The 24,302-nt window shown below is 40.3% G+C and overlaps 1 protein-coding gene across 4 annotated transcripts in view; it reads right to left on the minus strand.

Annotated features, from left to right (window-relative positions):
- The window catches only part of adgrv1 (adhesion G protein-coupled receptor V1), a 108,877-nt gene that overhangs the window by 40,315 nt on the left and 44,260 nt on the right, over window positions 1-24,302 (minus strand). For 2 of the 4 annotated variants that reach the window (XM_008418939.2, XM_017306773.1), the window contains 48 exons: window positions 23,788-23,875; window positions 23,587-23,610; window positions 22,753-22,831; window positions 22,526-22,664; window positions 21,936-22,077; window positions 21,249-21,514; window positions 20,959-21,134; window positions 20,704-20,831; window positions 20,439-20,620; window positions 20,182-20,328; window positions 19,989-20,069; window positions 19,606-19,870; window positions 18,482-18,604; window positions 17,634-17,856; window positions 17,325-17,529; window positions 17,066-17,212; window positions 16,674-16,929; window positions 15,697-15,899; window positions 15,443-15,619; window positions 15,134-15,316; window positions 14,857-15,036; window positions 14,525-14,689; window positions 14,314-14,434; window positions 13,981-14,104; window positions 13,742-13,880; window positions 13,436-13,618; window positions 13,066-13,301; window positions 12,815-12,963; window positions 11,886-12,084; window positions 11,518-11,737; window positions 11,193-11,432; window positions 10,964-11,113; window positions 10,657-10,877; window positions 9,829-10,108; window positions 9,555-9,698; window positions 8,682-8,853; window positions 8,397-8,538; window positions 7,741-8,309; window positions 7,402-7,665; window positions 6,524-6,641; window positions 6,234-6,405; window positions 5,902-6,144; window positions 4,242-4,649; window positions 3,680-3,852; window positions 3,342-3,588; window positions 3,038-3,177; window positions 1,197-1,357; window positions 915-1,015 (listed from right to left, as the gene is read on the minus strand). In XM_008418939.2, the coding sequence (XP_008417161.1) occupies window positions 915-1,015; window positions 1,197-1,357; window positions 3,038-3,177; window positions 3,342-3,588; window positions 3,680-3,852; window positions 4,242-4,649; window positions 5,902-6,144; window positions 6,234-6,405; window positions 6,524-6,641; window positions 7,402-7,665; window positions 7,741-8,309; window positions 8,397-8,538; window positions 8,682-8,853; window positions 9,555-9,698; window positions 9,829-10,108; window positions 10,657-10,877; window positions 10,964-11,113; window positions 11,193-11,432; window positions 11,518-11,737; window positions 11,886-12,084; window positions 12,815-12,963; window positions 13,066-13,301; window positions 13,436-13,618; window positions 13,742-13,880; window positions 13,981-14,104; window positions 14,314-14,434; window positions 14,525-14,689; window positions 14,857-15,036; window positions 15,134-15,316; window positions 15,443-15,619; window positions 15,697-15,899; window positions 16,674-16,929; window positions 17,066-17,212; window positions 17,325-17,529; window positions 17,634-17,856; window positions 18,482-18,604; window positions 19,606-19,870; window positions 19,989-20,069; window positions 20,182-20,328; window positions 20,439-20,620; window positions 20,704-20,831; window positions 20,959-21,134; window positions 21,249-21,514; window positions 21,936-22,077; window positions 22,526-22,664; window positions 22,753-22,831; window positions 23,587-23,610; window positions 23,788-23,875 (8,895 nt within the window). Of the gene's footprint in view, window positions 1-914; window positions 1,016-1,196; window positions 1,358-3,037; window positions 3,178-3,341; window positions 3,589-3,679; window positions 3,853-4,241; window positions 4,650-5,901; window positions 6,145-6,233; window positions 6,406-6,523; window positions 6,642-7,401; window positions 8,310-8,396; window positions 8,539-8,681; window positions 8,854-9,554; window positions 9,699-9,828; window positions 10,109-10,656; window positions 10,878-10,963; window positions 11,114-11,192; window positions 11,433-11,517; window positions 11,738-11,885; window positions 12,085-12,814; window positions 12,964-13,065; window positions 13,302-13,435; window positions 13,619-13,741; window positions 13,881-13,980; window positions 14,105-14,313; window positions 14,435-14,524; window positions 14,690-14,856; window positions 15,037-15,133; window positions 15,317-15,442; window positions 15,620-15,696; window positions 15,900-16,673; window positions 16,930-17,065; window positions 17,213-17,324; window positions 17,530-17,633; window positions 17,857-18,481; window positions 18,605-19,605; window positions 19,871-19,988; window positions 20,070-20,181; window positions 20,329-20,438; window positions 20,621-20,703; window positions 20,832-20,958; window positions 21,135-21,248; window positions 21,515-21,935; window positions 22,078-22,525; window positions 22,665-22,752; window positions 22,832-23,586; window positions 23,611-23,787; window positions 23,876-24,302 lie in introns of all 4 variants that reach the window. The other 2 variants (XM_008418938.2, XM_017306772.1) reach the window with 1 other exon arrangement.

Raw genomic sequence — 24,302 nt, forward strand, 5'->3', positions numbered from 1 at the left:
CACACACACACACACGCACACACACACACCCACACACACCCACACGCAAACACACACGCATAAACATACACACACAATCCGAACCAGATGAAGGACTGACCTGTAGCTACATATCTATCTCACTCAATGGTTGCGTTTCTAATGGCCGCAGGTGCGGGGTGGACATGGCTGCGTTGTCAGGACGCAGCAGCCCGCAAACTGTGCAATTGATGATATGTGATGATGTGTGTATTCACATCCATGCACATTTCCAAGAAAAATACCTGTGAGATATCTTGCAGGCCAAAGAGATGGCTTGGCAGCATGCATGTGTTTCTCTGTGCATGTGTTTGCTCTCATTCGCTGTCTGCTTTTTGATAATTTAGCGATTTGAAATAAGATCAAGATCAAAACAATGATCATGATTTATTCACATCCGGCAGCTTGTAATACCCTGCAGAAGTATTCATACCCCTGGACATTTTTCAGGTTTTGCTATGTTACAACCTCTAACTCCACCATTTATAGATTAATGTGTTGTTTTAATCTGTGCTTTAGACCAGGGCACAGATTTATCACTGTCCTGTCTGTCCTAATCTTCATGATGGTATTTGTTCTCTAAAATTATCTAACAACTCTGAGTCCTTCACAAAATAATTGCTTCTCTACTGAGCACATGATTTTATTTATGGCTAGTGGAATAAATTGGCTGAATTGAAATGCACACAATGCATTTCACATTTGTTTTCTTAAAACTTCAGTCATGTACTATTTTATCCTACTTTATCTTTTGGACTAAAAAAAATACATTGAATTGTATGATTGTAAAGTGTTAAAACTGGAAAAGAACATTTTTGAAAGGCATTGCATTTATCCTGCTTGTATTGACTTTGAAGGATAAAATAAAAAGTTAAATCAAAAAGCCAAAAAGTTACCTGAGTTCCAAGGCATCCCACTAACATGTGAGTGAGCAGTTTGGCAGCAAACATGGGAGAACGGGAGCACAGTACATGGGATACGATGGCCAATGCAAACCCTAAAAGAATGAAAAATGCATTGATAATTCATTACAACTTATTAAGATATCCATAGGGACCAATATGACAAATTAAACTCCAAACTAAAACCTGAATACAAGCCTTTAGTTGGAGCATGTTTGATTTATTTTTCACAAATGAAATATTTGAAAGAGAAATAAAAAAAACAGTCTTTCATACCTGAGATACATATAAATCCTGACGCAAAGAAGGCCTCGTTGTAGGATGCAAGTGCAACAAACTCTGCATGTGCTGCATAGACAGAGAGGTGGGAGCATGCACACTCCACATAACTGCCACTTTCCTTCACAACCCTGCAGTATTGTCCATCAGATGACCAGCTAGCAGAGAGAAGAGTTTAAGAGAGGAGACAAAGCAGGTTGAGATTACATATTTCTTTATACTTTTCCCGTTAATGTTTGAGGATTTTTAGATCTCACCCACCTGAAAATAGAATTTAAAATATGTGTGAGTTGCATAAGGGGGATTAAGATTTTTCAAGCAAAGAAAAAAATCTGGAAAATGGTCTTTACAGTGATGAAAATCTAAGAAAATAGACCATATATACGTTTTTCCGAGATGTGTGGGATTTACGGAAACAGCTAACTAATCATAATGGTTATTTCTTCTCAACCTTTTGCTCTCTCGGCCTCACATGTATTTTCTCTTCCCTTGTGTTTATTCATCCCAAACAGCTTCACTGGCCAAACCAAACCTGCCAATTTTTAACTTGTAACAGCATGTTCCAGCCAAGTGTTCCCATTCCACGCCCTAGAAATGTCCTCCAGAAACTGACTCCGGGTGGGAGGACACAGAGTGCAGCAGCTGGAATGTCCAAATATGAGAACAGAAAAAGACATGAAAACTGCTCTGGCCTTTAAGGAGCCTTAATAAGAGACCGAACTTGGACTTTTGACCGGTAAGAAAACTGTTCCTTGTCACAAAATAAAAGTTAATAGCTGAGAAATAAAGAAAGAAGGAAATTAGAGAGGTTGAGGCAGCGAGAGCCGGAGTCAGTGACATCTAACTCAGCCATTGCTGGCTATTTAAAGGGAAAATATCATAAAACATTGCTTTTTCTGTGCTTGAGAAAACAGTACAGAATTTATCTGCGCAACTAAAGTCAATTAAGTAAACTTTGGCACCTCGATGGTGGGGAATATATGTCATTGAAGCGTTGTTTATATGGGTGAGAGGTGGGGGGACGTAGAGCATGTCGCACAATGAAATAATTAACCCCTTCTATTTTGATCCTAAGCCAGATAAATTCATGCAGTTTACCTCATTTGGTCTTTGCTAATTTCTTTATTTGTAAAAGGAAGGCAGTGAGCAATTGCAAATACACACCACATTTTTTTCAGATTTTCACTTGCTAGAATAAAACCATACGATGGAGTTTGTAGTGAACACAGTTAGGATGATTATAAGTGATATGAACACATTTCTAAGGGGCTTTATATCCCAAATAAGAAATTCACCTGTCATTTACTGATTTCAACTTTTTATTAGAATTTGGTATGTCGAAGACAAATCCAAACCACCTGCCCAGTGCCAAACTGTAAATGAAGACCTTTAACAGCCTAAGATTAAAACCTTCAGGCAAGTAAGTGCTGACATATATTTTAAAGATGGGTACCTTGACTTAAAGTAATGACATAATATGAGCGGTTTTAATGGAAATTTAAGCCTCTACAACCAAATTACGGGTAAATGGATTGAATTAATATACACCCTTCCAGTCACATTAACCACTCAAATACTTTACACTACAGACTCACACAATTATACACTGTTTTTTTAGGGTTAAATGTCCTGCCAGATCACATCATATGTGACAAAAGGAAGCTGGAATGGAACCAATAACATTCTTATTGCACAACAACTACTATACCACTGATATGAAAAGGTCCCAAAACATGTTAATAGAGACTTGTTTTTCATTGAACCCTAAAAAAGTTAACCCTAATTTTGTGACAAACATATGTCTATCTGTACATGACTCTGATCACAAGTGTTTTCACCTTGCAGTGGTTTGGTTCCAAAGAAGGCACACAGATGCTCCTGGTTTAACTTGCTGACCAGGAGCGTTGACGCGATATATCACCTCACTGCCGTCTTCTAGGGGTCGTGACCCTCTCTCCTGGAGACTAACTGAAAATACCTGCAAACAGAAGCAGCAGCGGCAGAGAGATCAGCGTCAGAGTCTAAAACAATTAAGATATTTTATGTTTTTGCGACAATGCTACCACCTAGTGTTTGAAAAGAAATGTTAAGTAAAATAGTTGTCCGCATGAATGAGTTCAAATTACGCAAGACGTTTCCTACCTTCCCACTAACAGCTGTGACTGTATCATTGGTAAGAAACCAGTGTTCAGTCCTGAACTCGGTTAGCTGAATCCTGCTGAGGTTCCTGCAGTCTGCTGACGAGGCTGCTGGCACTGGCAGCAGCGCATCTGGAAGCTGGAAGAAGTCAGCATTACGGCCCCTGTATTTGTGTCCATTAATTTGGGTTGGGTACCACTGGAAGGCAGATATGGTCATAAATGGGCATGTTTCCATGACAGTGCCCATTCTGTAGAAAATGAAAAAAAAAAGGAAACATTTGTAATATTAAGGATTGTGATTGTGTATTTCATTGAGTTTTAACCATGCAAAACACTTACATCTCACACTGGAGATGAGAGATAAGGGAGAAAGCAAATCGCTCTGCCACCTCAGCAAGGTGACTGAGACCTCGGGTGTCAATACGGCTAGGACTGGCCAGAACGCATAGTAGGTCAAAGGTCAAATTTTGGCTGCTTGAATGTAGGGGAGTCCGCTCTGCCTCTGCAAGTACCTGCATCAAGAAACAGAACAGCTTTGAATGCAACCGGATAAAAACAAATTAAATACTTTACAAAAAATGATGTATGTTGAATTACAACAATGTCTCTTTTCAGCGTCATTCAGTTACTAGCATCATGTTGAGTGACATTTGAAATATTTTTTAAATGAACACCTGTAATTCAAATGTGCACCCTTTTGCATAAAGTAGTAATATGATTTTTTTTTTCTTATGGAAAGGAGCAGCAGCTCTACTCCAAGCTCTCTCTGAATGACATTATCTTTACGGATCAGTTCTTCTTCCATGTGGAGAAAGTTTATTTCAGCTGCTTGTGTCTTGTCTTTACCAGTATATCAAATGGACTGTGTATAAAACAGCTGGTTTCTACTGCGACCTCTTACCTTCCCAAAGGTTTCAAGAACAGCTGTCATCTGCTCACGAGAGAGAGCCGATGTGGATTTACTCTTAAGTCCTTGCAGCACCTGATTTATTATTGTTGGGTTGAGAGGCTGATGTAACGGATCCAACAAGCTCCACACAGACTGACTTGCTGCGTTTGACACCAGAGTCACATTGGCCCGTCCAAACTGGGAGTGAACACTGGCTCCTCCTGAAGGTCTGTACAGCTCCACCTGGAAGCGCTTCGGTGTGGGTGAAGACGAGGCGAGGTCCGGCGTCAAGTAGATATCTAGTGTTGTCACGTGGCTCCCAGGTTCAAAGGTTACTTGACCCTCTTGTTTAGGAAAATCCATCCCCGATTTAGCAGGCCAGATGACATAAGGACCAACCATCTCTTCCTTGTTAAGTTCCTAAAGCAGAATGAAACATGTCTTTGACATTCAAAGAAGCACTGTGATTATTGCCAGCGATTATTAGAACTGCCTGTACATCAGACTTTTGCTTAAACGCACTTCTGTTGAAGACCAGAGCTCACCGAGTCCGAACTCTCTCTGTAATGCTTGTTTATGACCACACCGTATTATCTTTGGTGAAAGTCCTTCTGCACTACTCCTGGCTTTTATCATCCACATCCTCTAAGAGATGAAAGCACATCACCAAATGTGTCCGAAAGGTTGTTTTTTTTTTTTTTTTTGGAGTAGACTAGAGACTGGCTTTAATCTCCAATATCAAAAGCCTTTACTTCGGATAGTGCAAGCAATTGATCTGGGTGCAGACAAAACAAAACATCAACTTTCAGAAAAATGTAATTTTGGAGGTAGAACATGGGGAAAACTTTGGCTGGGAAAACCAAACGCAGTGCAGACAGTTTTTATCCACAAAGCGCCTAAACCTCGCCAGCGGCTAGCAAGCGAAAGTCGTTGGGAGAAACATCAGAGACAGGCAGCACTGGACGCTCTTCTACTGCTGCTGGTACCGAATATAAAATGATAGACCCGACACCGAACCGACAACCAGACTCTGAACAACTGACCAGACACAACAACCTACATTTTGGATGTATTGTTTTTACATCTAAAAAAAAATATTTCTCATCAAATAAAGCCTATTGCTAAAACTAATTGTAGATCCCTTTCAAAACCATACATGCTTTTAATACAGTTTATCATGAATCCTTGAGGGTTATAACATATTTTTAAATACATTGTCTGTTACATGGTTTGGCTTATCCTTCTGCAGACTGAGGGACTGGTGTATTTTAATAGCCAAGCATATTTTGGTTTTATGTCCTCAGACCTACATGCATCAGCAAAATCCATGTGGTTGCACTTTTGGGCTCCAGGATGTTCTTTTTGCTGTATGTGCCAAAGGTCTGCACAGAGTTTGAAACAAAGGCATTTAATTATAATTAAAAGCCTAACTGTATACCTGGAACTCTTAGCCAAATGACCTAAATATTTAGAATAACATCTACTTGAACATTTTTAAAGACTTCTAAAAGATTTAAAAGCAGTCAAATCTATCTGTGGATATTTAGTTGAAAACACTGAATATGTAAGCATCGTTTGTAGCATGTGGTTTGTCATGTCATAACTTTACCAATACATTCTGAGTACCATTTCTGGTAAATAAACCTTAGAAACAAAGTAAATGATCTCTTACCACTGTGTGATACTGAAGAGTCATGGCTGAAGCTGTGCTCGCTTGCCTGTAGAGCTGCAGGCTGAGCCTTGTGGTCATCACAGTAGCGACTGGCAGTCTATGGCCCACAGAGAAATACACAACGCCCTGCGGATTGTCGCTCTCCGCCAAGGTGATGTTGGCAAAACGAGTTGTCTCATTGATGGAGGCACCAGCTCCCACTTGATAAATCTCCACCAAGAACCAGGCCTGGTATTCTGGTTCCTGGAATAAAGCAGATGTGTGACTCATATTCAAGGATGAAAAACACAAATAAAATGATATAATGCACATTTTGGCTGAGGTTATTTTACCACGTCATCCAGAACCTCCAGAAGGAGAGCACAGAGGATCTTTCCTCTCTGACAAATGGCCACTCCTGAAGTCTGCACAAGCTGTGAGGTTAGGTTGACTCCATCTTTAACCAGGCTTAAAGATTCCTCACTGAAGGTAGCCCTCCAGAAGACCTGCAAATCTTCAAAAGCTCTAAGCAGCAAAAGAAAACACATCGTTCTTTATGAACAACAAATCAAATTCCAGTAGACGAGATTCATTTTCGTGCTACTAATTTGAAAAACTCTATTATTTAGCTTTATTTCATTACCTGTTTTCCTGTCTCTGTAGGTAGAGCAGAGCAGTTCTGTTCACTGAATCTTCGTCGAGAACTTGACCCATCAAGGAGCCGAAAGCAAAGCCTACAATACCGTTATGAAGGTCACTCCCTAATTTGGAAAGAAGGAGGTATAAAAAATAAAACTGGATTCAAAGAGAGCAACATAAATTAATAAAATAATTTTAAAAAACGGCTGCACAGTGGAGCAGTTGGTAGAGCTGTTGCCTTGCAGCAAGAAGGTTCTGGGTTCAATTCCCGGCCCGGGTCTACATGGAGTTTGCATGTTCTCCTTGTGCATGCGTGGGTTTTCTCCGGGTACTCCGGCTTCCTCCCACAGTCCAAAAACATGACTGTCAGGTTAATTGGTCTGTCTAAATTGTCCCTAGGTGTGAGTGTGTGTGTGCATGGTTGTGTGTCCTGTCTGTCTCTGTGTTGCCCTGCGACAGACTGGCGACCTGTCCAGGGTGAACCCCGCCTCTCGCCCGGAACGTTAGCTTCAGATAGGCACAACTAAGGGACCCAACCCCACTAAGGGACAAGGGTGTAAAGACAATGGATGGATGAATTTTAAAAAACCCAATGATTTTAGAAGTATAACTTCAAGCCTAGATTATAAATTGTGGGCTATTTGGTCTAATCTTAATCTTTGATAGTGTGTCAATTATGGGAATACATGACAAAGTGCTGCTGTTTGCACTTTCCTTTCAGGACTCCAAACAACAGCAAAAGAGCTCAGAATACATCCCTAATAATACTGTAAATACTCATTTATATACACCACTAAATAATAACTTATGTCAAGATTATTTATTTGCACATGTATAATTTTTAAAAATTTACAAACAAGTCAGAAGAGTTTTATGTTTTACCAAGGATAGTGATCTTTACAAATGATCCAAAGCCCTGGGATGGTCTGTCAGCGATCTGAGCTCCTCCTTCCGGATCACTGAGGTAGATGAAGAATACTTCCTGTCCCTCTGGCTCAGAGTCATCCAGGATGATGAGGACAACTTCCCTCTCTTTCTCACCATCTTCCAAAGACACTACAGTGGACTCCAAGCGAAAGTCCTGCTCTTCCTTTGCGAGAGCTCTGTTGGGCTCCAGAGTGAAGGGAGGACGTGTTATACTTCCATCTGAGTGACATAACATAATTAGCACAAGCTTGAGAAACACTACATTAATAATGGCTGCTGTAAAAGAAACCAGACCTCCATACGCCTGGACCCGAACCCTCACAGTCCCTGCGACACCGTCTGACCTGCGCACCCGCAGCACAACCCTCTGCTCCTGCTGATCTACCTTGTCTCTGTCCTCTTGCACCTGGACAAGCTCAGGTCCAATGCTCAAAACTCCACCAGTTACATCACTGGCCAGAATGGTGACAGTAGACACCCTGTGCTGTGGATTGATGCGAGGGGGCGCATCTGCCCAGGTTGAATTTGGAGTAGGGATCTCAACATGCGTCAAGTTGACGTAAAAGTACTCATCGGGCTCTGACAGGGCATCGTCAACGATTGAAAGGTGGAAGGAAGCGTTTGTTTGTCGAGGTGAGTCGAACAGCATCCGGCCAGCTGACACAGCGACAAAATCCTCTCCTGCCACGGCGCTGCCCCCTGATGTAGTGTAGGACAGGAAGGTCGTGTTACTGCGAGACCCGTAGAGCTTCTGAACGTAAAGTGTTATTGTCTGGATGTCCTCTGCGATAACAAGTTTCCGGGAATCAGGAGCAAACTGGTAAATACCCAATGGTTCCACTTCTGCCACAGTAAAGCCTGACCTGTCAACAAAGGCAGACAGACTTAAGAGTCCAATATCAGTTAGTTGAATGTTCAAGTGTTGCCTAAAGCCTTCTTTAAGCTACTACCTTAACTTAACAGCACCCTCTCCACCAATGTCCGATGTAGGATTGGTGAGGTGAATAGCATAGGAAGCAGCGTCTGATGGATCAGCAACAGCTGTAAAAGCTATGGCCTTAGTCCTTTCTCCGTGCGTCAAGGTGAGAGAACCTAAATACAATGAAAGTATGCAACAGTTAGGATCTGTGGAAAGATTTGACATAATAATATGTGTGGTTTACAAACACAGAAATTATACTGATTCATTTGTTGATATTTTATTACTAAACTTGATCCATTTCAAAGTATCCTACCTGAGTTTGGGACTATTTTCCCAGTTTTGAAGCCAGATGGATTCTGCCCTGAAGGATAACCAGCTTTCCACTGCACCGTGACGTTACCAAAACGCCCCGTTCGAGTCACCTTTGCCTCACATGTTCCTATTTCTACACTTAAAACTTGCAGAGCCAGTGAGGCAAATCCAACCTGAATAAGTACAAGGGAAATGAGACAATAAATCAGGGGTTAAGTGGTATACCACAAGGTAACATGCTTGGTCCTAAACTATTTATATTTTACATAGACTACAGTAAAGAATAAGATATAAACTATTTTAAATATATTTTTTTATGTTGTATATTTGTCATTTATTCTTTAAGATATTTTAGGGTCTATTGGCCTTTATTTAAGAATAAGTAAAGACAGGGGAGAGAAAATGGGAAGTCATGCAGCAAATGTCCTGAGACAGACCAGGACAACCATGTTGAGGACTACAAACTCTGCATATGTTGTGCACACACTACACACCGAGACACCCAGTCCATTCTATTATTGTTATATTATATTACTTTTGTGTGAATATCCATGCTGCTCTCATTGAACTTTCTGCTGTGACACCTGAATTTCCCTGCAGAAAATGTAATGCAACAAATATAATGTAAAGAAATATTTAGTCTTATAATACATATGATGATTTAATTAAATCAAAACCAGGTTCTTGAGAGTGCCAATAGTCTAAGCTGTAAAGGAAGACTCATGTAAAACAAATAAAAATAAAATGTTAAAACCACTAAAATCAAATCAAAGCCATTCAATTTCCCACTGTGGGGCAAGGAATTATATTTTTATTCTATTCTGTTAGAGCTTATGATTTATTATGTGGAAAGAAAAACACATTCACAAGTCACCTCTGAGCTGGCAGCGTCTTCTGGTATGGTCACTGCTGCAGAGCTGCCATCATAAAGCAGACGTGGCAAAGAGCCTTGGAGAGCGCTGACAAGTCTAACGTCAGTCAGCTCTACTGTAAAGCTTTCACCCAGTGACAAAAATGCCTAATAACAGAAAGACAGTGTGAAGAAAAAAATTATTCTTTAAAACGGTATGTGCTCAAATCATTTGATGAAAGGTGTACTACTTTGCCAAATGCATGTTTTCTTGGTCAAAAAGTATTATGATCCTTACCTGGCTACTGATGGGGACTCTGATTTGACTATAGGACTGGCCTTCTACCATAAGCAGCCTTCCTTCAGCTCGGCCTCCCAGCATCTCCTGGATGTCCATCAGCTCAGCTCCCCTGCCCCTTATCTTATAGCCAACACTGGCATTGCCAAACAGCCCAGCAAGTCGCGTTACGTTCACAACCAGAGCTCTAGTAAGCAGAGACCCTGAACCCACCACCACTACAGCCTGCTGTCCAGAGTCCAGAGAAAACACACCATGAGGATCATCATTAGCAGGCACCCTAAAGGGAAAAAAGGAAGGATACTTAATTGCTATTTTTGACTTCTCTTTTAAAGCTGTTGCCAACATTTTGTTTTAAAACTTTATAAATATAAAGCGATAAGAACACAAAAAAATTTAGAAAATACTATATCTAAAGTTTTGGTTAGTGTAAACTGTGAACAAATTTACTTTCACGAGAGGATAATTGATTTTGCAATAATGATAAATGTTCAGTAACTCTGTCCCTTTCATGTGAACAGGTATATTACACTGTGAAGGTCTATCCAGGCCAGAATTGGCCAGAAAAGTGAATCATTATGCCCAGGTCACATGGAGCAGCTCTGTTTCCCTCAGTGACACTAAGTACAATGTTTTCATTCACTAAGTGAAAATAACAGGCCATAAAGATTGTCAACTTCAACTCACCTTCAAAAATGTTTCAAGCTAAATTCATATAGGTTTTATTTAGTTTACTGTCCATCTGTAGTAGTTTCAGAATTGTATTCTTTAATCAAATTACTCAGTACATTGTGCCAGAGTGATTCTAACATAGTTTTAATGTCAAACCTTATCTGAGTTCTGATCAGGTCTGGGTTGGCATCCAGAGTCCCTCCACCATCCACAGCTACAAGCTGGACAACATAAATCTCCTCCAGCTCTGGAACTGTGTCAGGCATCAGGCTCAGGATGATCTCTGCCTCCCTTTGGCCTTCCACAATCATCACAGAGCCCACTAAGGCCAGGAAGTCACCCGTTATATCTGAGTCACTCTGAATCTGCCACCGGACCTGGGAGGAAATGATGGTTGTGTTAGCAGTTTTACTCATTTGCTTGACAGAGAGGGACGAAATGTAGATTTATGATGTAATCTTACTGTGATGTTGCCCATAGTTCCCTCTCTGCGTGTGACCAACAAGGAAATGTTGAGTGGGCCTTTTGCCTCTGTAGACTCATTGATGATGCGTTGTTGAAGAGCATCAGGAGTGAACTGGACTATACCATTAGGGTCTCCAAACTTCTCTATCTGAAAGAATAAGACAGAATTTTGTAGTTAGAAGTTGCCTATATTGATTGAGATGGAGAGCTAATATTTAGCAAAGTACCTTGAGTGTTACTGAACCGGCCTGAGGATCAACATCCATGTCTCCAGAAACAACGCTCAGCTCTATAACAAATGTTTCTTCCACTTCCACTTCTCCATGAGGCAGAATCCGTAGCTCTATGATACCCATACTCTCCTCTCCATCTCTAAAAAAGAAAGAGCCACTTACAGGAGCTCTAAAGTCAGTATTTAAAGCAGGCAGAATGTCTCTGCTGTTAGGACCGAGGATGTTCCAGACAACCTGTGAAAAGGAAAGACGTGGGCAAAGTGAGATCTGCCAGAGGACAACATGACGTTATTTTCTCCTCCAGAATAATTCACTATACCGTTGCATTTCCCAAAAGGCCTCCTGCTCGTTCCAAAACAAGGCTCAGCTTCAAAGTAGAGTTCGGGTTCACCACTGTGATTACACTTTCATTCACAAAGCGGACCTCTCCATTCGGAGAGTCACTCTTGCCAATGGTGACCCTTGCAACATAATTGGAGCCCAGAACTGCTCCGCCAGTGGATCCAATCAGAACTACTTCAAATATCTCAGAAGGTTCACTGAAAAAAGAAGAATGTGCATTATTTAGTTTATTTTGTTGAGTTAGAATCAACAATAAAATGTCAATTTTTATTGACCCCATACTCTCCTTTGTTTTTTCCTTTGTGTTTGTTTTTTTTATAGTGTCCAAGTAGCCGATCCTCTTACCTGTCCATATCATCTACAATAGTGACATTGATGAAGCTTATATTCTGGCCACTGACAAACACCAGCGAGTCATTGTGCAGGATGTAGTCGAGGTTAGGCGTCGCACTCAAGCCTCTTGAAATAAAGTGGGCAGAGACCGTTCCATAGGAATCCACTCTCCTCACCACTGGGATCAGCACATAGCCCACATCTTCCTCAACTGGAAAAATAGCAAGTCAAAATGCATCTTTTGCCTCACTTATACATATCATTTTACTGTCTTAGCCTAAATGTTTTTTCACCCTCAAAATGACATAGTGGGAAATGCTCATTTCTAATATCGTCAGATAATATTGTAAGGGCAGCAAAGAAGCTATTTCTAATCAGTCATCAGTAAACGGTTAGGATTGGACAGAAAACTTAAAGTTGCTCTTCCTGATCAAGCCCCTTTCTGGCTGTTTTGTCAGGCAAAATCTTACAAAAAGGTGTGTGTCGTGTTGAAAGTGAGATGATTTATATATGAGCTTTCCTCTTATCTAACACAGCTAGTTCACAATCCAGCCATGATTAAACTGGTATCAAAACCTACTGATAGAGTATTTTTTCCTCATTCCTCCAGAAGCAGCTTGGAGATGAACAATATTTCTGGAACACCAAGCCACAAAGCTAAAGTTATAACTTGGCTCAGGGGACAAAATATTTAAATTTGTTCCGAAGGCAATCCAGATCTCAATACAATGAAGAGCCTATAAATAGGGTTATTTTATTAGATGGATTTCTCAATAAAAGCAATTGAAACTTAGAAAAATTTATGTTATTGAAATTGGGTCTACCATAGAAACTGACATCCCAATCCAACATACTGAAAGTTACGAAGCAGTTATCTAGATTTAATTTATCGTGGTCTATACAGTTCATAACAGAACTGTTTCTGTTTGCTTTTGTTTTACCTGTAATGTTAAGGAAGTCCTGCCTGAACTCCAGGATACCTTCAACATTGTCATTCTGCTGTATAACCACAAGAACAGAAGATATGTTTCCAATAGCTGGAGGTTGGTCCAGCTGCAGTCCGGACTCCCTCACTGTGTAGTCCACCGCACTGACCACCAGAGGGAGACAAAGAAAAAGAAATAAGTAAGAACAACTCAAGAAGACAAATGGAATTCTGTCTAGTTATTCACATTTTAGAAAATGTAATAACCTGAGATTGAGCAGCTCTACATGGGTAATGTTAACAAAGAACAGTTCAGGTCTTTCTGGAAGATTGTCATCCCGGATATGCAACGTGACATCTTGTGACTTTTGGCCTGGCGTAAACAGTAATCGTCCTGATGCTGGAGTAAAGTCCATTCCGCTAACTGCTGTGTAGCCCGAGGTCTGATAAGACACCAACACACTGCCCAGACTGCCATATGAGCGAATCACTGTCACATTAACCTGCATAAAAAAATCATAATAAAAAAAATTTAAATAGAAAATTAAATCATTGTTGTTTAGGGGTATCAGCACACTGCTTCAAGAAATTTCCCTAAGTGAAATACAGCATGTCTGTCTAATTATAATGACCTCACCATTTCCCCCTCTTTCGTTGTGAGCTGGAGTTGGTTGAAAGAGAAAAGTCCATGAGGAAGATCACTTGCTGCCATGGTAACCCTAGCATCCCTGGCAATGGGGCTCACTTCCAGCCCTACTGTCGCAGAGGTCAGTGAGAGCTGGTACTCACGTCGCTCTTCTGGGAGTTCATCATCAAGGACCTGTCACCATAATTCATATGAATAAACTTCTATTAAAGAATGCCAATTTTAATGCTGAATGTTTTGCATATGCTATAACAGACCATAATTATTCTTTCGATGAATTCCATAAACACTAAGTACCTTCAGAGTAATGGTGGCAACAGACTGACCATCACGCATAGCGACAGTGCCAGAAATGGTTTCGAATTCAGAAACCAAAGCTGGAGTAATATTCCAATACACTTGGACATCTCCAAAAGTGCCTGGACCTCGCACAAGGCTGTGCAGAAAAACACAAACAGGTGTTTCATCACTAAAATGTAAAACTTTTTTTTTCTCTCTCTCTCTCAGTTGGAGACACAGCGCAGCAATTATCTCACTTGACCACGGCAGTCCCGTTGTAGTTTCCGTGAGGTTCTCCAATGATAACGTTCCGAGATGACTCTGCTATTCCGATAATCCCCAGTGCAGCTTTGTCTGCCCTGATGGTGACTGTGACCACTCCTGCATAAGATTCATTAGAGAAGTTATTAAGTAAATTAAAAAGTAAGACTTTATTTTTACAGGGTTTTATTTTAAGTTAGAGTATTTATTGCATATAATACACAACAGAAAATGAAGAGGACAATGAATATTTGCTATATTATAAACCTGAGTACATTTCCTCAGTAAGTTAATATGCTTTTAGCTTGGCATTTTTATGTAATACATACCGTGTAAAGGGTCGATGACAGCACCACTGTCAGCAGGAAGCAAGCGAACAATGAAATGTTCATCTCCTTCCAGCAAATTATCAGCAAGGGCTCTGATCACAAATGACTTGACAGGCTCAGTCTGTAAAAGAAAATACAGACAATGTTTGCAATTTTATCCTAAGTGGTTCTTATAAACAATGGATCAGCAAATAGCAATTTTATACTACACCTCAGTGAAGACAAGTGTCCCATTAACAGGAGAGAGATCATCCATAGCTTGGTCTTCCACCTGCCACGCCAGCACCACTGCGCCTTCACCTCCTGCACTACGCACCACCGTGAGTGTCGCCACAGCTGAAGGATCATTCACAAACTCGGGCTCACTAACAACAATCTGAGAAATAAAAAGAATAAAAACACATATTGGTAAATTTTAAAATAAAGGAAAAAATAATGTCCTGGCTCTTAATTTATCAGCAACATGAGATTTTCCAGATGCTACAAACCTCTTCTGTGTATTGTGTGCTTTTAGAGTTAGGTGAACAAATATATTACATTCACCTCCAAGTCTTGAAATCCAAATCGTCCGAGAGGAGAGTCATTGGACGGAATCACAACAGTTACAAAGGTCACTTGTCCGAGGCGAGCGCCGCCGATCACCCGTAGCAAATCCACTCTGAAAGTCTCCGAGGCCTCTACTTGTTCATCGTCCAAGATGGTGATGGCTATAGCAGACTCTTTCTAATGTTTTAAGAAATATACAACCCACGATGTAAGGCACTGAATATTATGCTCAGAAATGTTTATTATCAGCTCAGAACACTACGCCTTGATTTACCTGGCCTTCTTGAAAAGTGATGTTTCCCGATGCAGGGGTGAAGTCGTTGAGGTCAGCTGTGATAGACTGAGCCTCCCAGTAGGCAACCAGTCTTCCACTTGTGCCGGCAAGTCGTACCACAGACAGATGGAGGACATTGTCTGGAGGTGGTATCTCATAGGCAAGAACACTTCCAGGTAAATCCTGAACAAGATTAACAGTAAAGTTTTTTTTATGGTAAATATTCTATGGAATATGTTTTCCATAGAATATGGAAAACATATTCTATTTTCCACTCCCCTTAATTCACCTTTTTTTTTACATTCTCACCTCAGATATGTTGAACTGCAGAACCCCTCTTGGATCGTCGTTCTCCTGGATGGTGATCTCTGCTACTTCCATCCCAGGCCTCTTTAGACTTGGCTGGCCAGCTCCAACAGACCCACTTACTAGCTCCACTCCAGTGATGTTTACCAGGAAACTTTCTGCAAGCTCTGGGACGTCATCCTACAATATGTTCATGTGCATTAAATAAAAGTGAAAAAACAACAGAAGATTGTGAATTACTGATCACCTGTCCTCACCGGTAGAATAGTGATAGAGACGAGCGCCACTGTGGCACCGTTGAACATAATAATGGTGTCGTCTCTGGCTATGTAGTCTTTTCCTGCAGAAGCCTGATTGGAAGGGTGTTGGTTCAAGGCTGGTTTTGTCTGGAAATGGACTGCCACTTGACCTGATGATCCCTGCTCCCTTACTACAGAAAGAGTCACATTGACTGGAGTTCCTACAGATTGGAAAATAATTAGATTAAGGTAAGTAATAAACACCAACAAACCAGATGATACACAATCACAGTATCTACAGTGCCTTGCAACTTAACTTTTGTGACAGCAAACTTTGATGTATTTTCTTGGTATTTTATCTGATAACCCAAGGAAAAGTAGCATAAATTTGATGCTTTTCCTTAGCAGAAAATTGGAAGTTGTTCAGATCAATAGAGGAAACTACTGACTAAGCAGATCTGAACGCAGACTTTAGAGATTTTATTTTAAAAAAGTAATGTCATGCACACCTATTCATTGTTATAATGCCTGATATGAAAAATGACAACAACATGAATGATCGTGGTGATAATATGACAAAATATGGAAATATTTAAGTTGTATAAATACTTTTACAAGGCACTGCATGGATCTGGAAAATTTCCACACAAAAAATGACAGTATGCAAATATTCTACATTAGTAGGTATGAACATTTAAATAAATATTTCTCCAATGCTTTAATTAATAAATATTATTTAACTATTTCATGGATTAATCAAACCAATTACATCTCATCCTACAAATCAAAACATCTTGGCTGTAGTAAATCTTAAGGTAGCAATTTTTTTCAAAGAATATAAAAGGATGGTTGAGTGATTACTTTGAAAATATCAGAAAAATTTTACTACATGATATGCAAAAAATTATAAAGTGTAACTCAATAATCTCTCAGAGATCATTGAGTTACAGTTCATAGATTAACATGTAAGCATCTGTCACTTATTGATTTCTTACTCTGTGGTTCCTGTGTTAGTGTAAACAGAGAATCCAGATGCCATCCGATCACGCCGTAGGGGGAGCCATTTGGTAGGATTGTAAGGAGAGCCTGAGCCCGCTGCCTGTCAATAACTGCACCTTGTTGGATGTTCTGAAGGCCCAAAGTGGTGACGTCCCGGATGACGATTATGACGCTTTCAGATAACTCAGGCAAGCCATCTGCTACTATGGCTAACGAGATGATGGCTACAGTCTGACCTTCAGAAAACGTCACCTGTAAAGGAAATTGCATTTCTGCACTGAATTCCGACATTTCGATACAAAATTAACGGCAGTGTTTATCTTAAAAAAAGAATTTTAGAAATGGTGCTAATGCATTGTGCTCTGCGTAAGCAGCAAAAGTTACTCACCACTCCGGACGTGGGGTAAATGTCTGCCAAACTACCGTTAGCTGCCCAATGAACAGTCAGTCGACCAAAACTTCCTCTTCTTCTCTCAACGTTGAGAGAAATTAGATTATTTTGTTCCAACTCCTCCACCTCCATGTACAAGGAGTTCTGCAAATATATGTACAGTATACAGTATATGTACAATATATGTAGAGCGTAATACTTAGAAATACTTTTACACAGTCAATAACACAATGAGAACCTTAAAATGAATTCTCACCTGAGCAAAGCCAATAACTCCATGGGCATCATCATTAGTTGGGACAATAATTGTTACCTCACCGCCAAATCCAATCTCTGCCCCTCCTTTTGGATTCTTCAGCTTAACCTCGAAAACCTCCTCCACCTCAGGGATGTCATCATCAATGACATTGACTGCTAGATCAAGTTCCCTGTCACCAGGAGCAAAGTATAACTCCCCGGAGCTGAATATCAAAGAAGAAAGAGACAAAGACCCCGTGTTGTCCTTCGATTTTAATTGTTTTTGTTAAAACTAACCTGCGTTTGATATTTGTAATCCAGGGCATACCTTGGTATGAAGTCAGACTGATTTGAGACAGAGGTGAATTCATAGATAGTGGAGCTATTATCATCAGAGGAAGTCAAAAGGGCCTTTGTGCCATTGAGAGATGGGACCATGAAAGAGAGGAAGTTGTTGGCTCTCGGTGCCCTCAGGGTCATGGTGAATAGGTTGACATCAGATCTCCAGGAGTAAATGAAAGAGCCATTTCTTCCAGTTAGCAGGGCGTATGCTAAAACACAAATATCTCTGTTTAGAACACATACATTTAAGAAAGTTCCACTTTTGTCCTATCCCTCCACAAAACGTTCCCCATGTGCATAACAAATGTAAGAGTGTAAAGTCGTGTTCTTGTAGTGAGGCGTGTAGTGTTTTATTTGCTGGTCTTCTTTGTTTTGTGACCTCCTGATTAAGTTGCCTAACTGCTGGCCACTCCTGTCAGGGTTCATCAATGTTCCATGTTTTCTGCATTTGTGTATAATGAATCTCATTGTGTTCATCTGGATCTCTCAAACCTTGCAAATGGCTTTGCCACTGATTTTCATACAGATAAATGTCAACGACTTTGGTTCTCAAAGGTTGTTGAACTTCTTTAGGTGAGGGGATGCTTTTTAGGATCTCACATTGTGTTGTCAGACAGACTGCATTTTTTTCCACCTAAATTAAATCAACAGAAAACTGCTTTCTGTATTTAATCTGATTATCTTTTAGATTAAACTTTCTTAGATGATCTAAAAGATGTGACACAAGTAAAAACGCAACAAATATACAAATTTTCATGACGCTATAAATCTTCCGCTATTTTACATTAGCGTTAAACCTTTACAAAAAGAGTTGATCAGGATATGAGTGCTTACTGATCCCTGACGGCACAGTAAAGGCGTGAATGGAGGCGAGTCCTGGGTGAGGAATGGACTGATGGTGCCGTGGTGAAGGTTCTGCTAAACTCCACCGTAATACTTCGCAGGATGGAGAGGGACCTGTAAGAAGAAAACAGAAGCAAACGAAGAATGCCTCAGAGAAATACGTTGATTCACACCAGAATAGCATGTTTATGTAACCACTCGCCTGACTGACACACCCAAGACTGAATAATTACAACTTCTGGGTCCTTCTGTGGTTCTGCTGTGCTGCACATTGAGGCCTTTCCACAAAAAGCCACAACAGGTCAAAACTAAAAACTCACCACTTTTTCAAACTCAGAAGGATCACATCATTTCATAATAAACAGAGCACTGCAAAAATATATAACCAAACCGAGACTGCAAGTTTTGCAATCATAGAGGGAACAAAAGAACAAAGATGTTTAGTGAGCAATAAGCAGCTTCTGTTTGTTTCACCAACATGCTTGCAGTCTGTAATAAAATCAAACTGTAGCATAATTACCAAGAAGATATAGATGAAAACAAAGAAAACATACAATGCATTACATTCCTGTCTCCATACTGTGGATTAGTCCCACTTCACAGGCCTCCTAGACTTTGCTTATATAGTGAGCCTAAACATAATTTTATCTACGGACCATTTGTTGATGCTGTTGTAGTTACAGTTTGCTTGCCAAATCACTTCAGATATTTTCTGATATCTCTACATGTTTAAACATCCAGGTATCAGCTCTTGATTCTAATTGGTTGGCTCTTTTTTCAAGTGGGATTCATTCACACTTTGCATGTTAGCATTTAGCCAACTGGATGAACATTTTTGTGTTTAATGCTCATGCCTGACCTATGTGCCACAGCATGCTAATGTGGGTCAGTTGCTATGGATATTAACGCAGCACTCCAAAACAATATTGCATTGTTATGTTTCCCTAATATTTTGCAGCACAGATTTTAAAGAAGCATCAGACTCTGTATTCATAAACGACTACTCCAAAGCCTGGGTAGGCGTTAGAGAAAAGAAGTGCTCATGGAGAAAAAAAAAATGTCTGCTGCTCATTAGAAATTTAGTATATTTTATAAACTCATACACGTTAGATCACCTTCAACAGCAATCAGCAGCAGAGTATCCTCTCTTCTTGTGTTGACTACGTCCACTTGAATGGCTCTGCCGGAAAGTGGAAGAGTTTGTGGATTCTGAAATATGCCATTGCTCCACTGAAGAAGCTGGCAGCTCCCACTTTGGCTGTCAATGCAAACCAGCAGATAGAGCGCGTCTGCATGAATAAATGGAGACAGACTCAGGATGTCCTGTTCAAAGTTGAGAGTCCCATGGAGTGCAAAGGAGCTGCCCGTCCAAACAAAAATCTAAAGAATCGGGGGGAAAAAAGAAAATGAATTCATGTATAATCTGGAGACATTTATATTTTCAACTACTTCAAAAAAACAACTGAAATTGTCTTAAAAGTGGCAGAGTGTGCATCACCTGGCTAGATGCTATTAGGTAATCTTTGCCTTCAGTGGACAGGTGTTTCACATCCAGGGCTTCGACTCCTATGATTTGTTCCTTTAAAAAACAAAATAATATATTCCATATTATATAACCAACATGTCATAACAATATAGCAATGCACCAAAACATGACAATAATGTCGTGATATGACTGATTTTATACTTGCCAGTGTTATATTGAGGTCCTTCTGAAGTTTAAAGATGCTAAGGTTTGCAGCAGGGTGGAATGGAGGGCCTCCATGAGTAATGGCAATGTAGGTAGAACCATTGACTACAAACCCAACACACGAGGCTGGGTCTTGGATTCTGACAGACTAAAACAATCAGAGAAAAATAATGTTGTTTAATGAATCCCTCGTATTCCAATAATTCCTAGATTGAGCGAGAACATATTGTGCTTTTTCTGGTGGAATATTCAGGTTACCTCTATTGGCACAAAAACACCTTGCCACCGATACAGTGTCGCTAGAGTGCGGACGGCCCCAGCCGCGGGCTTCAGGTCAAGCCTTAAAGCCAGGGAGGAAGACTGTGCTGGAATGGAGCACCAAGCAGATGTGGGGTTGTTCTCAAACCTCTGATACACACCAACGACTGGGAGGGGACCCGCTGTAGGAAGAGAGAAGAGCATTTTCTGAGTCAAAGAAGAGCGCAATAAGAGATTTAAATAGATTTTTACTTTTTAGCCTCACCAGAAGCCGTAGCTGTGTCAGACTGCATGTCCCACTCTACGCTAACCGCTGACTCCAAGCCATTACTGCGAGAGACAGTGAGGAAGACAGCTCTGCTTCCTTCTTCAGCCATCACCGCTGTGCTGGTTCTGAATAGAGACACGACAAAAAACCCTATGTAGGAAATGCGGTTTTTAACTATTTAAAACATGTGATAGGTCGTAAGCAGCAGCAGCAGCATTCCTTTCAGATCCTTTGATAAAACTGCACTGAGACCTGTTGAGAGAGGGTCCGATTCGGAACAAGCCAGAAGGGGCCAGGTTCTCCAGGACAGTGACAAGAATTTGTAGCTGGTCCCCAAGCCGTGCACCTCCTGTTGGGTTAAAGAGGGTCAATGTGAATGTTTCATTCCCTTCAGGTTCAGCGTCACGTATTGCTCGGACCTCCAGCATCTGAAACAACAGGAAAAATAAATTAGCACTTGATCTATGAGAGCTTATCGAATTATTATTTATTTATTTTTATTTATTTCAATGTCATTTGGTACTTACATTTGCTTAACTTACCTTAAATCGGACTCCATCCTCCAAAACTATGAAACCCTGCGTTGGCATCACATCTCCCTCTGCCAGGCTGCCGTTGGCATCCATGATGGTAAACTGAACAGTGACTGTGCCAAAAGTGCCTTCCTCTGGGTTACGGACCACGTACAGTTTAGCTACGCTGTCACTCAGTTGTGACGTAGAGGTAGGCTCCCGTAACAGGAAGTGATCACTGGTGTTAAAGGAAATGACACCATGTCCATCATCACTGGCCAGGATATTTACAGTAGCTGTTAAAACAGACAAAGAAAGTTAGACATTGTACTGTGGGTTATTAAATATGAGACATGATTGAAGTCTATCACTACAACAAACGTATCAAATGTTTTACAAAGTGAAAGGGATGTTGACTTAATCTCACCCACCTCTTTCAGCTTTTTTTTTTTTTGTATTTTTGAACTACAACTAAAGAAAAAGCTTTGACACTAGTTAGAGAGCTAGTGGACTGGTTTTGTTAAGAGGGACAAGTAAATATCAGAGCACTATGGTTTCCAGCAGGGGGGGATTTACTGGTGTGAAGAGAGTAATCTTAATGACTTTTTGTTTGAAGAAGAAAGTGCACACTCTTTTCCAGTTATGTCTTGAAACATCCCACTACTTACTTTTGTTTCTGCTTTTAAAAACTTTGTTCGATGCTGTCCTTTTTCCTACCTGTAGTATTTCTGCCAAGCTCCAGTCCAGGTGAAGGCTCAGACAAGATTAGCTGGAATCTCTCTGCTCCCTCTGGAATTGTGTCATCAATTATCGGCACCTCCACAAATTTATGCCTTTCACCGTCAACAAAATGGAGCCTCTGGAAAAAGAGAGGGAGTTAAAAGTGAAAACTGACACTCAGTCTTAAATTTACAAAAGCCCTTAGGTGCCTAAGTTCAGGAAAAAGGTTAGAGTCAGGGTATACTTTCTTTATGCCACAATAACTCCTTCATGTGTATGTAAATTTGTAATGTTAACCGGAGAAATATTAAATGCAGATGTTTTCACTTTTAACGAAGCACATAACGATGTTCCCACCACCGTGTTTCACCATGAGGATGGTGGGCAAAGTTGGTTTTAAACCACACGGCATGAAACCCAGTAAATTTTCTTTTGGTCTGGTCTGAACAGAGCATCTTTTTTTTCCACATGTTTGTCTCCTGACAGCTAGTAGAATACTGCAAATAGGACATTCACAGTCTAAATACATGTGTAGAGTGCTGACTCTGTGTGTAATAACAAATACTTGAATCCTGGACATTGCTAACCGTTTCGCTAGTGTTGTAGTCAAGTCCCTGTTGGGCTTCCAAGTTCTGAGCAAAGAAGAAAAGGGAGACATTCCCGTATGTCCCTTTGTTCCTGTACGCCACGAGAGTCAGTACTCCGATTGTCTCATTCACTTCGTACCTGCAGACAAGAGCGCATTTCGAATAATTTTTTAACACAATGTAGGCATATATTTAAATGGTACAAATTTGTGGATGTTTTTTCTTACATGGTGCTTGTCCATTCAATGACCCCTCTAATCCCATCATTAGCAACAATGGTGACTTCTGCCACCAAGCCACTGGTGTCTAAAGGAGTGCAAACAGAGAGAGAGAGAGAGAGAGAGAGAGAGAGAGAGAGAGAGAGAGAATGGAAATTATGTTCTTACTGTGGTTTATAATTTAATAATTGTGCTTTAGTTTTTCCGACAGGCTTATCTGAACTGCAAGCAGCAAAAAAGCTGGGAATGGAGTAAGTGCAGGGGCTCTAACTTTAATCATGGCAAACGCAAAGGATTACAACTAGGAGGCATCTCCTGAGAAAAGCCTGGGAGGCGGAGGAGCCAAGCGTGATGTATTTATGGACTGATTTATGACCCTCTGAGCAGTGTTCTTCCATTTACTTTGCGGCCAGGACACTGGGAGGCCAGTTATGGGTTTAGTTTGGCTTTCTTCTTCCTCACCACACAGGGCTACGCGCTGCCACCAAATCCCAAGACTTCCTCAATCATAAAAAGCATCAGTCTCACCATCCAAGCCACATAATGATTGCTGCCAAAAGAACATGTTTACCATGTGTCTCCAGGCAGCGGACTGATAGTATTCTGGGAACCTCCGAGCACTGTTGTAGTTGTACTTATACTTTGTCAACTCATCACTTTCTAAAGTTACTCATTCATAAATTGGGCTGTGGTCAAGATTTCAAAGAAACGGGAGAAAAACTGCACCTAAAGAGCCATTTTGAGAGCTGAAAGTTTAACAGCGTATTGCAATAGGAGGGTACATCATGCATTTTAGCTCCTTATATGTAAAGCAGTTTAAATGTATAAGTATGTGTATTTTACCTGGCAAAGTGCAATACGCAACCTCTGCTCATCAAACAATAATACATGTTAAAGGATTTTAGAAAGAAAAGAGGAAAATTTATTGCAAAGCATTAGAAAAACAACAAAACAAAATCGGAAGAAACTACAAAAAAGTTCATTTTTAGGACTGTCCATACTGGCTTGATATTATTGTCTCTACAACACCTCTAGAGTTCTCACCAAGTTGAGGAACAGTTGCAAGAGTTGTGATGAGCACTGCAGATGTTATGTTGACCAAGAAGAACTCCTGCAGCTCTGGAATGTCATCCTGATAAGAAGAGAAGCCGTAAACGCAATATTCTACCCAGTCTGCTAAAATAAATGTGGGGGAAGCCCTGTGGAGAGAATATGAACATATACTATACACACAGTCATATGAAAAAAGCTTGGGCACATACAACCCTATTAATCTTAATTATTTTTATTTTAAAATATTTGGGTGTTTGCAACAGCTATTTCAGTTTGATAAATCCAATAACTTGGATATGATTATTATTTTCAACAGGATTATTAAAATGTAAATAAAACAATTATTTATTCAAACCGATGCTTCTTTTACATTGTTTTATCATCTTTTGAGCAATGCCTGTCTCATTTCTCTTTAGCACTAAACGTGAATAAAAATAAGTTGAAATCTAAATAGAGGAGCAGGAATAATTCTGGGTTCAACAATTTTTATCAAGACACAAGGATAC

Source organism: Poecilia reticulata, linkage group LG9 (assembly GCF_000633615.1).
Source record: "Poecilia reticulata strain Guanapo linkage group LG9, Guppy_female_1.0+MT, whole genome shotgun sequence".
Classification (NCBI taxonomy): domain Eukaryota; kingdom Metazoa; phylum Chordata; class Actinopteri; order Cyprinodontiformes; family Poeciliidae; genus Poecilia; species Poecilia reticulata.